A 15,066-nucleotide genomic window follows, 5' to 3' on the forward strand; every position below is an offset into this window, starting at 1 on the left:
TCTCAACTAAAATCACTGATTGTCACAATAACAAATGTTTTAGGTGCCATTTTCAGAGCTGTATTTCGCTGAAAAGTCCATCACAAGGACTTGCGTTCCAGAATACTTTATTGTTGCTCAGAACAATAAATTACAAAGGAAGTTAAGTACTGGCTATTTCTCAAAAACAAATTTCAGCAAGAAAGGACCCATTTATCTTGATCACTTTGCAGTATTGTTCTTTTTCCAAGAAGGATGGGAGTAATTGTTCTGATTTCAAGTATTGCAAATTCTACAATTGGACAAACAATAGGTTTCTAAAAATAAAGAGCTTAACTTTGACACTTGTAACAATGTTATTTGCTCACTCATTCTATCCAGATTGGATTATGGTAACATCTTACTTTTGGGTTCGAATGTCACTGAAATTGCTCGTCTTCAAAAACTAGAGAATTGGGCAGCCAAGATTATGTTTCTTGCAGCCAAGAAAGATCATGCTTCCCCATTGCTCCGCGAATTGCACTGGCTGCCTGTGAGGGAGAGAGTCTACTACAAAAAAAAAAAAAAAAAAAAAAGCGCAGTGATTTATAGTGCTCTACGCACAGGCACAACGCCTAGACGTTGATCCACAAGCCTCAGCACACTTTACAGGTTGTGGCTGACCACTATGGCCCACATCATTCCATAAACCATTAAACAACAATTCAGGGACTTTGCTTCAAGAGCGCACACCATAGACATACCACAAATAACCATCGCAACCAGGATCAGCTCCCCGAGTTTCGTACAGGTTACAAGGAGACAAATTAGCAGTGAGTTCCTTGTCCAGGGAATTTCAAACTAACTCAATTTTTCCACGAGAGCATACTAGGCACCACCAGGGTTCGAACCCGCAACCTCTCGCACCATAGTCGAACGCCTTATCGATTGAGCTAACTTGACTGCTAAAAGCCATGTTGTATGTTTGTAAGTGCCTTGCTGGCTTGGGGCCGGATTATTTGTCATCTCCTTGACATTATATATCCCTGGAAGACAAGGACTTCGATCTGCCACTGATGCCACTCGCCTGCATGTGCCCAAACTCCACTACCGCTCTTTTAAGTCACCCGCTGATAAGGCTTTTGCTTTCACAGCTCCTAAGTTGTGTAACCAGCTACCTGTTTCAGTCCACTTCCTCCAACTCTTTGCCAGTGTTCAAAAAAGGGCTGAAAACATTTCTGTTTTCAGAAATATAATTGCTCTTTATAGCATTTTCTTATATTCTGTCATGTTTTTGCTATATATTTCATGCTATGTTGTTTTGAGCGCTGTGATGATTTGAAATGGCGCTATATAAAAGCCTATTGTATGTATTGTATGTATCAAATTTGAACAGTACATATAAAAGGTGGCAAACACCACAGGCATGTTTGAGTGACCCAATGAAAGTGTAAAGACCCAGAAATGTCTAATGCAGAACACTTGAAGTTGTAGACTTACTGAATGGAGATTTCATAATGTCAAGACTGGCTTCAGGATGATAATGTGCATGTTTGTTCACATTTTGGCTTGTGGGCAGCGAGAAAATGCATGCTCTGTCAACAGTTTGCCAACAAGAACTTGATGTGCGATCATGCAAAATCTATGTAGAACCGGAAATAGTTTGTTTTACAAATAACAAAAAGGGTTCTCTAAAGGTCAGAACCCATTTTAGACATGAAAGATGTTTTGTAATGACCAGAAGGGGCCATTTGGGGGTTTGGGGGTTCTTTTAATTTCCTAGAACCCTCGTTGTCCTAGAAGTAGAACCCTGTTTTCGAAGCATGAATAGTAAAATTGATTTGTCCCATTTGAGGAATTAAAATATTGCAGCAAAATAGGACATGTTTCTGATGCAATAAACTTTCGGCCTAGGGCACTGGACCAATTTTGCAGAATAACTTTGCCATGCAATATCTCTGGAGTCCTGAAGAGTTCAAGTTCAAGTGTCTCATCCATTCAAGTGTCTCATGTAACCATTGGCATCAAAATTGCCTCATATGTAGAATAATTAATGTCTACAGCCTTTGGGTGCATCAACAACTGCATCCTTGCTCACATTGGCCCAGTGTGAAGTGTGACCAGTGCTGCATGTATGAATACTTGTGTGCATGTCAATTTTGACATTATTTTTTTCTGCCATAGCAGTTTAACCCTGAATTTACACTTAATTTAGGTGTAATTTGTCTTGGGTCCAATCTCTACCATGGAAAGTTTGCTATATCTTTATAAATTTAATGACTGCTTGTACTAGATTTGGGTTTTTGCGTTTCATATTTGAAAGAACCCATGTTTAATTGCAATATTTCGAAACCACAAACCAAAACTGGATGCTATGATGTACAAGATTGGGCTACGAGTATACATTTCACCAATAGGAATTTGCTTAATTTTGTATTACATAACTTTCTTGTGATGACCTTCAAGATGTGGCTATTTTCAGAAAAGAAATGAGGTTGTTTATTCTACTTGAACATGTTGAAGAATTTAGGCAGATATGAAATGTACTGGATATGTTTTTTGTTCATGGATTTTGCTGTAATTAACAAAATCTGGTAAATGACTTCATATGCCAGATATGCAAAATATTTTATGATAGAACATACATGTGATTCCACTGGTTCAAATCAATTAGTCTTACCATTAATTTGGTCTGTTCAATAAAAATAATGGGTTTGAAATAAGGTCTAAACTTTTTTCTAGGGCCTAAACACAACTGGCTATGATTACATGTAGGCCTAGTAGTCGAAGATAGAGACCATTGAAATCCAGTATAAGCGTGAAGTTGCATACTAATGCAATTTTTTTCTTTTAAGTAACAACCAGGGGTGTGTAGATTCAGAATCAGCCGGGCCAAAATGGCACCCTTGAGCAAATTGAGTTATAGTTCAAATGTCACACAAAGGGATACAATTTTAAAATGCTTAAAGTATAAAATAGCAGACATTTTTTGGGGTCCTAAGGAGTAAAAGGTCGATGGTCATATATTTCTAGAATACCTAATTAATGAGATATAGGTCAGAATAGGTCAAAGGGTAAAAACAAAATTGTACATTTAGTTGTCAAAATTCTCCAATTGCAATGAAAATGGTTTATCCATCTTGACAAAATGAAACACAAAATAAAAAGGGCGAGTTAGCGCAGCGGTAGTTCCCTCGCTTTGCACCACTGGGTCCCGGGTTCAAGCCCCGGCGCAGCCCAAGGACTCATGTGCACTTGGTTTATCCCGATTCCATGCTCGATCTCGCAGGTTTTCTCCGGGATCTCCGGTTTCCTCCTGTATCGCAAAAATCGGCGATTAGTTGTTTGGTTATCAAAAACTTCCTTCACCCAATGGAATTTGGGGAGCTGCACAGATAATTGGTGGATGTTACAATCTAAATGCGGATAGGTGTGCGCCGTTTGGCAGCAACTGACCTAGTTGATGCGACGTGATTGTGATGATTCACCATTGCAGCAAAATTACAGTGCTTTGAGTCCTCGAAGATCTGGAGAAAAGCGCTTTATAAATCCAAACTTTATTTATTATTATTATTATATAATTTGCTATATCAGAGAAGTCATCTTATTCTAGAATCATGGGTCCGAGTTCAACAACCCTATATAGCCTATCCTACGCAGTACGCAATATATATAACCTTGACAGTTCAGGGGTCATAGCATAAAATCTGTGGCAACCTTTTTTGCCAGGATTGTAGCAAAGATAAACACGTAATTCTCTGGATGATGGAGTGATAGATTTCTCCAATTACGTAAGTCTTTCGTTTTACCTCCTTATAGGTTAATCTTTTTTGTCTTCACTACTAACCAGACCTCACAAAAGATTACATAATCCTTATCTTACATCTTGATTTTATAACAAATTATAATCTTTACTTTCTGGAAATGGCGAATCTTGATATTCTTGTTGACCCCAATCAGATGAATTTAAACCAAGCACTGCTTAAATACTTGACAACACCATTTCCAACTTAAAAGATTATATATTATAGCTTACATTGAAATGCAAGCATATCACAAATACCACAGTTTATGGAGCATGCTAGCAGGAGCCAAGGATTACTAGTATGTATTGGAGGGAGGGGTGAAAATAGAATTCTCGGAGGGAGAGTCAAGGATCCTCACGAATAGCTGCACAATCATGCCCCGACTCATATTCCCTCCCTCATGTATAGATAACTTTTCAAGCTACATGTATATCTTTTGTGGCATGTAGCAAATAAATATTCATAATTTACTTTATTTCATGGCTTTTATACCCATATGCAAAGTGTTAAAATAAGCCACTGAAATCTCTGGGTAGAAATTGCACTGAACTTCTTGACTTGTACTGAAGGATTAGTGTAAGCCACACAACACTTTGTCCATCCATGCTTCCAAGCTTCCCTACTTCCAGATGCTGTATCTCGTGACTGGAAAGGAGGATTGACTTCAGATTTTCTGGATAGGTGGGTCATGGTCAGTAACTCAAGAGTGTTTTGGGTGGTGTTCAAGGTCATAACTGAGGTCAAAGGTCATTTGAGGTCAACATGTAAATTACAATTTGGTCTCATCAGTTCAAATCACAACCAAACTTGGGTCATAGCTGCACTATGGGAACCCTCATCTATTGGTGGTGTTCAATGTCAATAATGAGGTCAAAGGTCATTTGAGGTAAATTTGTAAAATACCATTATTTGGTCTCATATGAACAGTTTAAATCCTAAGGCTAATGAAAGTCGATTTCGAGTCTGGGGGGAGTACTCACATATATCAGGTATCCAGGGACATGCCGCTCCAATGGGTTAGTTTAAGTTCATGAGAAATCCTTAGCCATGGTTCTAAGGCTTTTCAACTGAACAATCCTTTCACATGGTTCCTGTTTTAGACACTAGCCCTTAGCGGATGGTCAGATATGTAAGTATGTACAAAGTAGAATTCATTGTACTGTATCATTTTCAATTTTGAATGAAGAACTAACACATAGTCTACTAACTGTTATAATAAAATGTTAATCTTGCAAACTGTAAGCATGGTACTTCAAATGTGAATTTTGATTCTTTTAAGTGAAATGTTGTGTTTAAAATCTCGGGGAACAAATCCTTAAACATGGGTCTACATTTGAAGAAAAATCCTTAGACATGGGTACCCTTTTCCTGCAAAATTACCCTTAGAAGTGCAGGGGTATGGGTTTTGAGGCTACAGCTGCACACCCCCGTCCAAAATAAATCCAAAATCCCCCCCCCCCGGGGTTTGAGGTTCCCGTCACCCACCCTCACTTCATTTTCTGAACCTCACTTGAATTCCTTATTGTAATTTTCCAAAAATAATAATAAAAACTGGTTATAGTTATAATTTTTATTGGAAAAATCAAAATCAAAACATCCATTTTGCTACCGACATTGCAGGCTCTTTTTAGAATACTTTTTAAATTGGGCTAAACATCCATCTTTGAGTGAGTAGGCGGTAAATAAAAACGTGTTATACACTCGTGTTTGGTCACTTGTTTTCAGAAATTATGTGACATTAAACTCAAGATTGATTTGGTTGCATTAGGCAAAACGTTTCCCAGTACTGTCATTTCCTTTTAGATATCCATACACCATTAACATAAGTACTTGTGATTGTCTTATATCATTGTAGATGTCGCCAGTGGCCATTACGTTGGTTACTAATGACAACCAATGCTTAGTTGCTAGGCAGTCACAGTTTCCCAAGGAATGTACAGTGCTTTGGCAGGATTCTGTGAACCAGGTATGTAGTCACAAAGTTTATGACTTGGATTATCTTTTACGACCTTCGATTATATGCGAGTTATGCAGAGGGCGCAATGTTTGATTTCCTGTTATTGAGTTGCAATTCAAAATGCCAAAATAATCGTCAAGATATGCCAATATTTTCTATTGTTATGTCAAATTGTGACGTGCCATGTCAAAAGGAGACACTTTTGGGCAGGTTATCAATATCCTTACTAAGCTATGTGCTTTTCCTTCTTTTGGCCTCAGTCTGTGACCCTTGTGGATTTGGCCAAACTGGCAGCATGCATGAGGCCAGCCCAAACAGCTTGGACCAAGCAGTCTATAATGACCCTTTAACCCTAACACTGACCCAGGTTTTTTGCTATCGGAAGTCACAGAAGATCCGAGAAGTCAAGAAAAGTCAAGAAGAAGAAGAATTTTTGACTTGGCACCCCCCGGGATTCAAACCTTTGACCCCCGCATGCCAACCACACGATCCGGACCGTGAGCTACACGGCTAATTGCTGCCCGGCCCACAATTCTGTGAGCATTTGACACTTACGGTGATTGCGTCATCGCAGACCCTGGGATGCATGCATGCGCAGAATTTTTCATCGTGGTATTCTGTGTTTTTTTCTGGTGTAAGGGTTAATGACTTGGACCTAGTGGGCAGCTCAATGCTGTGCCTAAAATGAAAATTAGTATCAAATCATAAAATACTTGTTAATTTCTATGATTTTGCATAATTAAGAACAGAATGTGCATTATTTTACTACCTACAGGTGAAACACTAGAGGACGCTGTCTGTCGAGAGGTAGCTGAGGAAGTAGGCTTGGACATCGGCAATATAACATACGCTACCTCACAACATTGGCCTTTTCCATCCAGTGCTCTCATGCTGGCTTGTTATGCAAGTATCAAACCAGGAACAACAGCGCAGGTAAAATTATTCACCACTGTTATAAATACGAAAGTAATACAGGCTGTATCAAAATGATTGTTATGCATTATTTGTGATATTTATTGATGAGCCTGTTTCTTCCAGATGCACCATTAGATCATTTTGAAATGACTAGAATTGATAGTGTCTTAATAAGAATCTTTGAATTAGGTGGATCTTGTGTTGCTTATTGTTTAAGCAGTCTTGTATATAATCACTGGAAACTGTTGGGTATCAAGCATTGTGATGTATACCTTCTTGGTTTAACTATTCTGAATTGCTTCTTGATTGCTTGGACTATCTACACTCCTCAAAATAATTAAAGGATCAGATGAATATATCAGCATTTTTGAAAACATAGGATATGATTTAGGATTCAATCATGTTTCACCGTTGTTCATCACCGTTTAACAACGATGTTGACGCGTCGTCTGCGTGGTTTACTTCGCGAGGGTAGCGAAGTAAACCACGCAGACGCGCCGGACGAGAGTTGTTAAACGGTGATGAACAACGGTGAAACATGATTGAATCCCTTTCAACAACGAAAAGAAGCTAAAGATCGTATAATTCACATGATTATTTAATGAGGAATGTCAGTTAAAATCATTGCCACTCAGCCTTACAAAAACTTCGATGATCTGTTGATATCAGCAATAAAACTAAAATGCAATGTTTAGCCGCTACCTGAAAAATACTGAATTCAAGTTGTAAAGCTTGCATACGCACACAGGTTCCAGGCATGACGAATTTTACGCACTCTCGCGTAACACGTAGTCTCGTATGGGGCGGGGCCCAAATCCACCAAACAAAAATGGGGGTAGGTGCGGGTGGTGCGACGCACCCCCATTGAAAAGAAAGTGTACTTTCAAAGAAAAGTGCACTTTAAAATATATCAAAGAAAAATAAAAAACAAAGGAAATAAGTTTAAATTTCATACAGTGGCTCAAGAGAGAAAATGGTAAACTGGGTTATTACTTTTTCAAAGAAATTGCGCGCTCCACGAGAAAAATTTGCTTTTTTATAACTAATTTGGTCTTAATAGAAATGAATTTGGGCCATAATTCTTGCAAATCTCCTGGTTAAAGTGCGCACGAAGCTCGCTAAAAATGTCCCAATTTCAGACAATTTTAGCCCAAAATCAAGGTAAATTTTATGTAAAGGCCAGTGCTTGCAAGAATTTGTATTTCTTTGTCTTCAAGAAGTCAAGTATATTGTTGAGTATATTGATAATAATCGTATGGCACTACATATCGTAGGCCTATGGATTCCCTCTTTCTCTTCTCTCCCCATCTTTTTCCTCTCTCTCCCTCCTGTCTCTTTTTTCCCCTTTTCTTTTTTCCCCTGACCTCTCCCTCTCTCTCCCCCTCTTTTTCCTCTCTCTCTCCTTTTTCCTCTTTTTCCTTGCGCTAGGGCGGGGCCCAAATAGGCAATTTTGCCCCCGGCAGCTACGCCACTGGATGCAATGAAAGATCAAGCACAATTATCAATAATATTATCATCATATCCTATGTTTTCAAAAATGCTGATATATCTGATGCCTGATCCTTTAATTCTTTTGAGGAGTGTAATAATAATAATATAATAATAATATGGAAATTTATAATGCTAAGTATCCGTCAGAGCCGCTCACTGCGCAACAACAGGAATATGACCACAAAGGGGAACATGATGAACAGAGCAAATACAGAAAATATACAACATACCATAATAAGAAAAACATTTTACACTACAAGTCATTAGCAAAAGCGATATTAAACAGATGTGTTTTTAACAAAGATTTAAAAGAGTCCAAAGTAGTGCAGTTTTTAATGTGAGTTGGTAGATTGTTCCAAAGTTTAGGAGCACAAATGACAAAAGAACGGTCGCCAAAAGAGTTGTTAGATCGTGGTTCCTGAAGAAGATGAAGATTGGCTGAACGAAGTCCAGTGCGCCCAGGTATATAAGTGTGCAGAAGATCGGCGATATATGATGGTGCAAGTTCGTTTTGTGATTTGAAAACAAAAGTGAGGATCTTAAATTCAATGCGTTGTTCAACAGGCAGCCAGTGCAAGTCAATGAGAATTGGAGTGATGTGCTAACGTTTCTTTGTGAGAGTGATGAGGCGAATGCAGTATTTTGAACCAATTGCAGACGACGAAGTTGTGATTGTGGAAGACCGTACAAAAGAGAATTACATGTGACCAAGCGAGATATTACAAGAGAATGAACAATGAGTTGAGTTGCTTCTGTTGTGAGATATTTGCGTATCTTGCCGATGTTACGATTTTGATGATAGGCGGCTTTGAGAGTGGATGCAACTTGCAGTTTATGAGACATGTCAGAGTCAAAGATGATACCCAGATTTTGTGCATCACAAGATGGTGTAATTTGCGATTCTCCGATGACAATGTTACTGATGATGGATTTAGATTTCTGATGTTTAGAGCCGATGATGAGAAATTCGGTTTTGGTATCATTGAGTTTAAGAAAGTCTACACGCATCCACATTCTTATTTCCTCGATGCAAAGATTCAGATGGTTTAAAAGCAAAATAAATCTGAGTGTCATCTGCGTAAAGGTGCAGATTGTGCCTTCTGACTATGTCACCAATTGGATGAGTGTATATTATGTAACCATGTCATGATTTCCAATACTTTGTCAAGTAAAACAAGAGCTCTGCTGCAACGTCTACTAAATCAGAGGGGTCGGGTGGGCACTCAACTTTGGAAGTGTCGGGGATGTGCCAGTTCGAAACTGGGGTCCGAAGTTTCGGTGAGAGCCCAGACAAGGCCCCAAAATAGGAGGTCTTTTGGTGAGATCCTAATATTCAATAATTTAACTAATGTAGTACTTTATTAAACTAACATACCCTGCAAAATCAAGGCTTTAGGTACTGTAGTTTTGTCAAAGACTAAAGTGCCGGAACCGGCGCTTAACTATTACAATGGAAGTTTTAGTTGAATGAGTACTGAGATGTCCATAACACAGTATGTACATGGTGTGCGGAACAGTCATATACACATCAAAGGACCGTGCCGTAGCACAACCTATGGAGTGGCACACATTGGCGACATTGATGCTGTAGTAAATTCAAATTTTCTTTGCTTTACCTTTGTTTTTATTTGTTCAGCTCAAAATTTAAAGGGAACATATTTGACAGTAAAGCTAGCATTTTATAAAAGAAATACTAATTTTTTTATGGAAATTTTACAATATGGCTTTAAGGTCAGTGTCACATATATGGCAAAATAGATACTGAGGCTGGCAATGCAAGTCCTTCATGCACCAATGCAAAATACTGTGCTGATTTACTGTTGCATAACTTGCTACAAACATGTATGTAGTGGGGATGATCCCACTCATACATTCACATGTTGTAACAAATGTGAAACCAAATTAAGAACAAGGATCAAGTTTCAAATTACATCTCATTCTTTCGTTGGTTTTGCTTTGATTGATTCCAATGTGGTTACTTGAAAAATGTTCGAATAAAAAAGCTTACACCTGGTTGTAAAGCAAATTATTTACTAGTTCTCAAGACATAAAGAAGTGAAGCTCAGGCACCAACTGGCACTATAATAAAGGAGAGAAAAAACCAGAACCGTTCGGATTCACTGATGCTTTTTCAATTTGTTTTGATTGATTCCAATGTGCTTGCTTAAAGGTCCGAACATAAACAAGCTTACACCTGGTTGTAAAGAGTAAATTATTCACTAGTTTCAGCATTTTCTCAAAACAATACAAATATAAACCTACATGTATTTGTGATTCACTGGTACTTTTTCCATTTGTTTAGATTGATCCCAATGTGGTTGCTTTAAAATGGTCTGTACAAAAACAAGCTTACACCTGGTTGAAATTTTTCACAAGTTCTCAAGAGAATGCAAATATAAACCTACATATTGTTTTCAATACATGGCGTTTTTTCAATTTGTTTCAATCAATCCCAATGTGGTTGCTTCAAAACAGTCTGTACAACAAAACAAGCTTTCATCTGGTTATAAAGAGTAAATTATTCGATATTCACTCAGCATTTCTCAGATGAGTGTTAGTCTAGACTGATTGTTACACTTTAATAACATGACACATTATGATTTGCTAGAAATCTATGGACCCATTGAATTCTTACGCCCTATATCACTGCCGTATATGACTGAGTACACCTCTAGAGGAGCAATTCTACCTTCCATAAAGCATGTTTTATTTGGGGAATAAACAGTTAACAAGCTTGCAACATAGAATCAAGGTATGTTTCAAGTCTCGCTATGACGTTATTGGAAAATGTCAATTGCCACAGGAAAGAGTTTAGCTTGCAGCAGAACTTTGTAGAACTGAGAGGAAAGCAATCTTGACTTGAGAAGTAAAAAGTCTTTGTCATAACTTTAAACTCATCTTATCAGTGGTGTAGCCAAAAGGGCAGCTGCCCCCCTGACAAGTCTTGCCCCACTCATAGGATGCTGGCCACCCTGATTTTTATGATTTAATGAAAGTCCCCGCCACCTGACTGAAGCCCAGAAGGTGCAGATGTCTGGTTCATGTTTTCAGAGTCAAATTTTGGACAGGCAGCTTTGGTGAAAATTATGGATACTTGCCAAATCCTAGCTAAGACTCTGTTTGCTAAATAGATCCAATTGATGAGCTTGGATGGGTGAAATGTGAAAAATAAAATAGGTCAAGAACACAGTTTTAATACAAACTGCAAATGCAAACTGATGCATGTTTTGGGCATCAGTAGAATCATCATGATGGGTGTTGGTTGACAGGTAAAATACCTTGTTAAATGTGATGCAGAACATTTTGTCCAGAATACACACATGTAAGACACTACATACAAGCTGACACAAATAGATCATTCTAGCAACAATTAGACCAGATTACTAAGGTCAATGTGTTGTGTCAGCTGTTTCGCACACACATGTACAGTGCTTTGAGGGAATACCAGCGATTTGCAGCTGTACCAAATGAAATGCCCATTGACATCACTGCTACATCAGGGTGAAAAAGGGTATAGTATGTGATGTGATACTATAGATTTGGCTGAAACCGTCCCAAAATTGAATCATATCGGTCTGATATAAAACAGTTGTTTCATTAGTTTAGTCTGAAACTTAAAAAAAATTGATATCAGATGGATCATGGATGGCATCATTATGACAAATCGTTCCACCATGCACAGGTGCACATCCAAAGATGCATGCATGGCTAACCAAACCCTTCACCAAACAGGTCCCATTATCTACAGTCGGACCTGGATTATCCGGCCCTCAATTTTGCAAGCTGAATAATATAGTGTTGATAGGTTTTTAATAATCTTCATTTGTCAAACACGAGTAAGCTTACTTTGTATGGACATCAACTGCAAATGCAATTGACCAAGTTTTAGCGATTAACGTTAATAATATAGCCATAAAAGCATAAGTCCAAACTTTACAATATATACTTTGAATCTGAAGTCATTCTCCTTTGTGAAATAACTACTTTATGAATGATTTAGAACAGAATAAGGTCTATTGCAGAATTATTATCAATAATTCAATGCAATCTGAACATTCTATTCTTCAAGGTGTTACAGAAAGTGTCTGCTATAGTGTAATGATATTGTCAATAAATATGTCATGGTCAGACACCATATAGTAGGTATTAAAGTCTGGCTGTAATATCTGGTTGGCTGTAAACAGTTGCAAATGTTGGGTGTCCCACAATGCTTTGTGCAGCAGCATGTATAAAAATGAGAGGAGGTATGTGCCGTATTGGGAGTATGTTGCATGTTGCTAGTTTCCATAACAGATGGAAGTATGTGTTGTATTGGGAGTATGTTTCTACTTTCCATTACAAGGCATGTAGCAAAGTAAAATAACAGATGGAAGTATGTGTTGTATTGGGAGTATGTTGCTACTTTTCATTTACAGGCATGTAGCAAAGTAAAATAACAGATGGAAGTATGTGTTGTATTGGGAGTATGTTTCTACTTTCCATTACAAGGCATGTAGCAAAGTAAAATAACAGATGGAAGTATGTGTTGTATTGGGAGTATGTTGCTACTTTCCCTTTACAGGAATGTAGCAAAGTAAATTAACAGATGGAAGTATGTGTTGTATTGGGAGTATGTTGCTTCTTTACATTACAAGGCATGAAGCAAAGTAAAATAACAGATGGAAGTATGTGTTGTATTGGGAGTATGTTGCTACTTTCCATTACAGGCATGTAGCAAAGTAAAATAACAGATGGAAGTATGTGTTGTATTGGGAGTATGTTTCTACTTTCCATTACAAGGCATGTAGCAAAGTAAAATAACAGATGGAAGTATGTGTTGTATTGGGAGTATGTTGCTACTTTCCCTTTACAGGAATGTAGCAAAGTAAATTAACAGATGGAAGTATGTGTTGTATTGGGAGTATGTTGCTTTTTTCCATTACAGGGGTGTAGCAAAGTAAAATAACAGATGGAATTATGTATGTGTTGTATTGGGAGTATGTTGCTACTTTCCATTTACAGGGCATGTAGCAAAGTAAAATAACAGATGGAAGTATGTGTTGTATTGGGAGTATGTTGCTACTTTCCATTACAGGCCTGTAGCAAAGTAAAATAACAGATGGAAGTATGTGTTGTATTGGGAGTATGTTGCTACTTTCCATTACAGGGCATGAAGCAAAGTAAAATAACAGATGGAAGTATGTGTTGTATTGGGAATATGTTTCTACTTTCCATTACAGGGCATGAAGCAAAGTAAAATAACAGATGGAAGTATGTGTTGTATTGGGAATATGTTGCTACTTTCCATTACAGGCATGTAGCAAAGTAAATTAACAGATGGAAGTATGTGTTATGTGTTGTATTGGGAGTATGTTGTTACTTTCCATTACAGGGCATGTAGCAAAGTAAAATAACAGATGGGGGTATGTGTTGTATTGGGAATATGTTGCTACTTTCCATTACAGGCATGTAGCAAAGTAAATTAACAGATGGAAGTATGTGTTATGTGTTGTATTGGGAGTATGTTGTTACTTTCCATTACAGGGCATGAAGCAAAGTAAAATAACAGATGGAAGTATGTGTTGTATTGGGAATATGTTGCTACTTTCCATTACAGGCATGTAGCAAAGTAAATTAACAGATGGAAGTATGTGTTATGTGTTGTATTGGGAGTATGTTGCTACTTTCCATTACAAGGCATGTAGCAAAGTAAAATAACAGATGGAAGTATGTGTTGTATTGGGAGTATGTTGCTACTTTCCCTTTACAGGAATGTAGCAAAGTAAATTAACAGATGGAAGTATGTGTTGTATTGGGAGTATGTTGCTACTTTCCATTTCAAGGCATGAAGCAAAGTAAAATAACAGATGGAAGTATGTGTTGTATTGGGAGTATGTTGCTACTTTCCATTTCAAGGCATGAAGCAAAGTAAAATAACAGATGGAAGTATGTGTTGTATTGGGAGTATGTTGCTACTTTCCATTACAGGGCATGAAGCAAAGTAAAATAACAGATGGAAGTATGTGTTGTATTGGGAATATGTTTCTACTTTCCATTACAGGGCATGAAGCAAAGTAAAATAACAGATGGAAGTATGTGTTGTATTGGGAATATGTTGCTACTTTCCATTACAGGCCTGTAGCAAAGTAAAATAACAGATGGAAGTATGTGTTGTATTGGGAGTATGTTGCTACTTTCCATTACAAGGCATGAAGCAAAGTAAAATAGCAGATGGAAGTATGTGTTGTATTGGGAGTATGTTGCTACTTTCCATTTCAAGGCATGAAGCAAAGTAAAATAACAGATGGAAGTATGTGTTGTATTGGGAGTATGTTGCTACTTTCCATTACCAGGGCATGTAGCAAAGTAAAATAACAGATGGAAGTATGTGTTGTATTGGGAGTATGTTGCTACTTTCCATTACAAGGCATGAAGCAAAGTAAAATAGCAGATGGAAGTATGTGTTGTATTGGGAGTATGTTGCTACTTTCCATTACAGGCCTGTAGCAAAGTAAAATAACAGATGGAAGTATGTGTTGTATTGGGAGTATGTTGCTACTTTCCCTTTACAGGAATGTAGCAAAGTAAATTAACAGATGGAAGTATGTGTTGTATTGGGAGTATGTTGCTACTTTCCATTACAAGGCATGTAGCAAAGTAAAATAACAGATGGAAGTATGTGTTGTATTGGGAGTATGTTGCTACTTTCCCTTTACAGGAATGTAGCAAAGTAAATTAACAGATGGAAGTATGTGTTGTATTGGGAGTATGTTGCTACTTTCCATTACAAGGCATGTAGCAAAGTAAAATAACAGATGGAAGTATGTGTTGTATTGGGAGTATGTTGCTACTTTCCATTTCAAGGCATGAAGCAAAGTAAAATAACAGATGGAAGTATGTGTTGTATTGGGAGTATGTTGCTACTTTCCATTACAGGGCATGTAGCAAAGTAAAATAACA

The 15,066-nt window shown here is 37.7% G+C and overlaps 1 protein-coding gene across 1 annotated transcript in view; it reads left to right on the plus strand.

The window, feature by feature from the left end:
* Window positions 1–15,066, plus strand: part of LOC140158502 (NAD(P)H pyrophosphatase NUDT13, mitochondrial-like) — a 119,361-nt gene that overhangs the window by 64,942 nt on the left and 39,353 nt on the right. The window contains 3 exon segments of the mRNA XM_072181603.1: window positions 5,620–5,686; window positions 5,689–5,730; window positions 6,497–6,654. Of these exon segments, the coding sequence (XP_072037704.1) occupies window positions 5,620–5,686; window positions 5,689–5,730; window positions 6,497–6,654 (267 nt within the window).

Source organism: Amphiura filiformis, chromosome 8 (assembly GCF_039555335.1).
Source record: "Amphiura filiformis chromosome 8, Afil_fr2py, whole genome shotgun sequence".
Classification (NCBI taxonomy): domain Eukaryota; kingdom Metazoa; phylum Echinodermata; class Ophiuroidea; order Amphilepidida; family Amphiuridae; genus Amphiura; species Amphiura filiformis.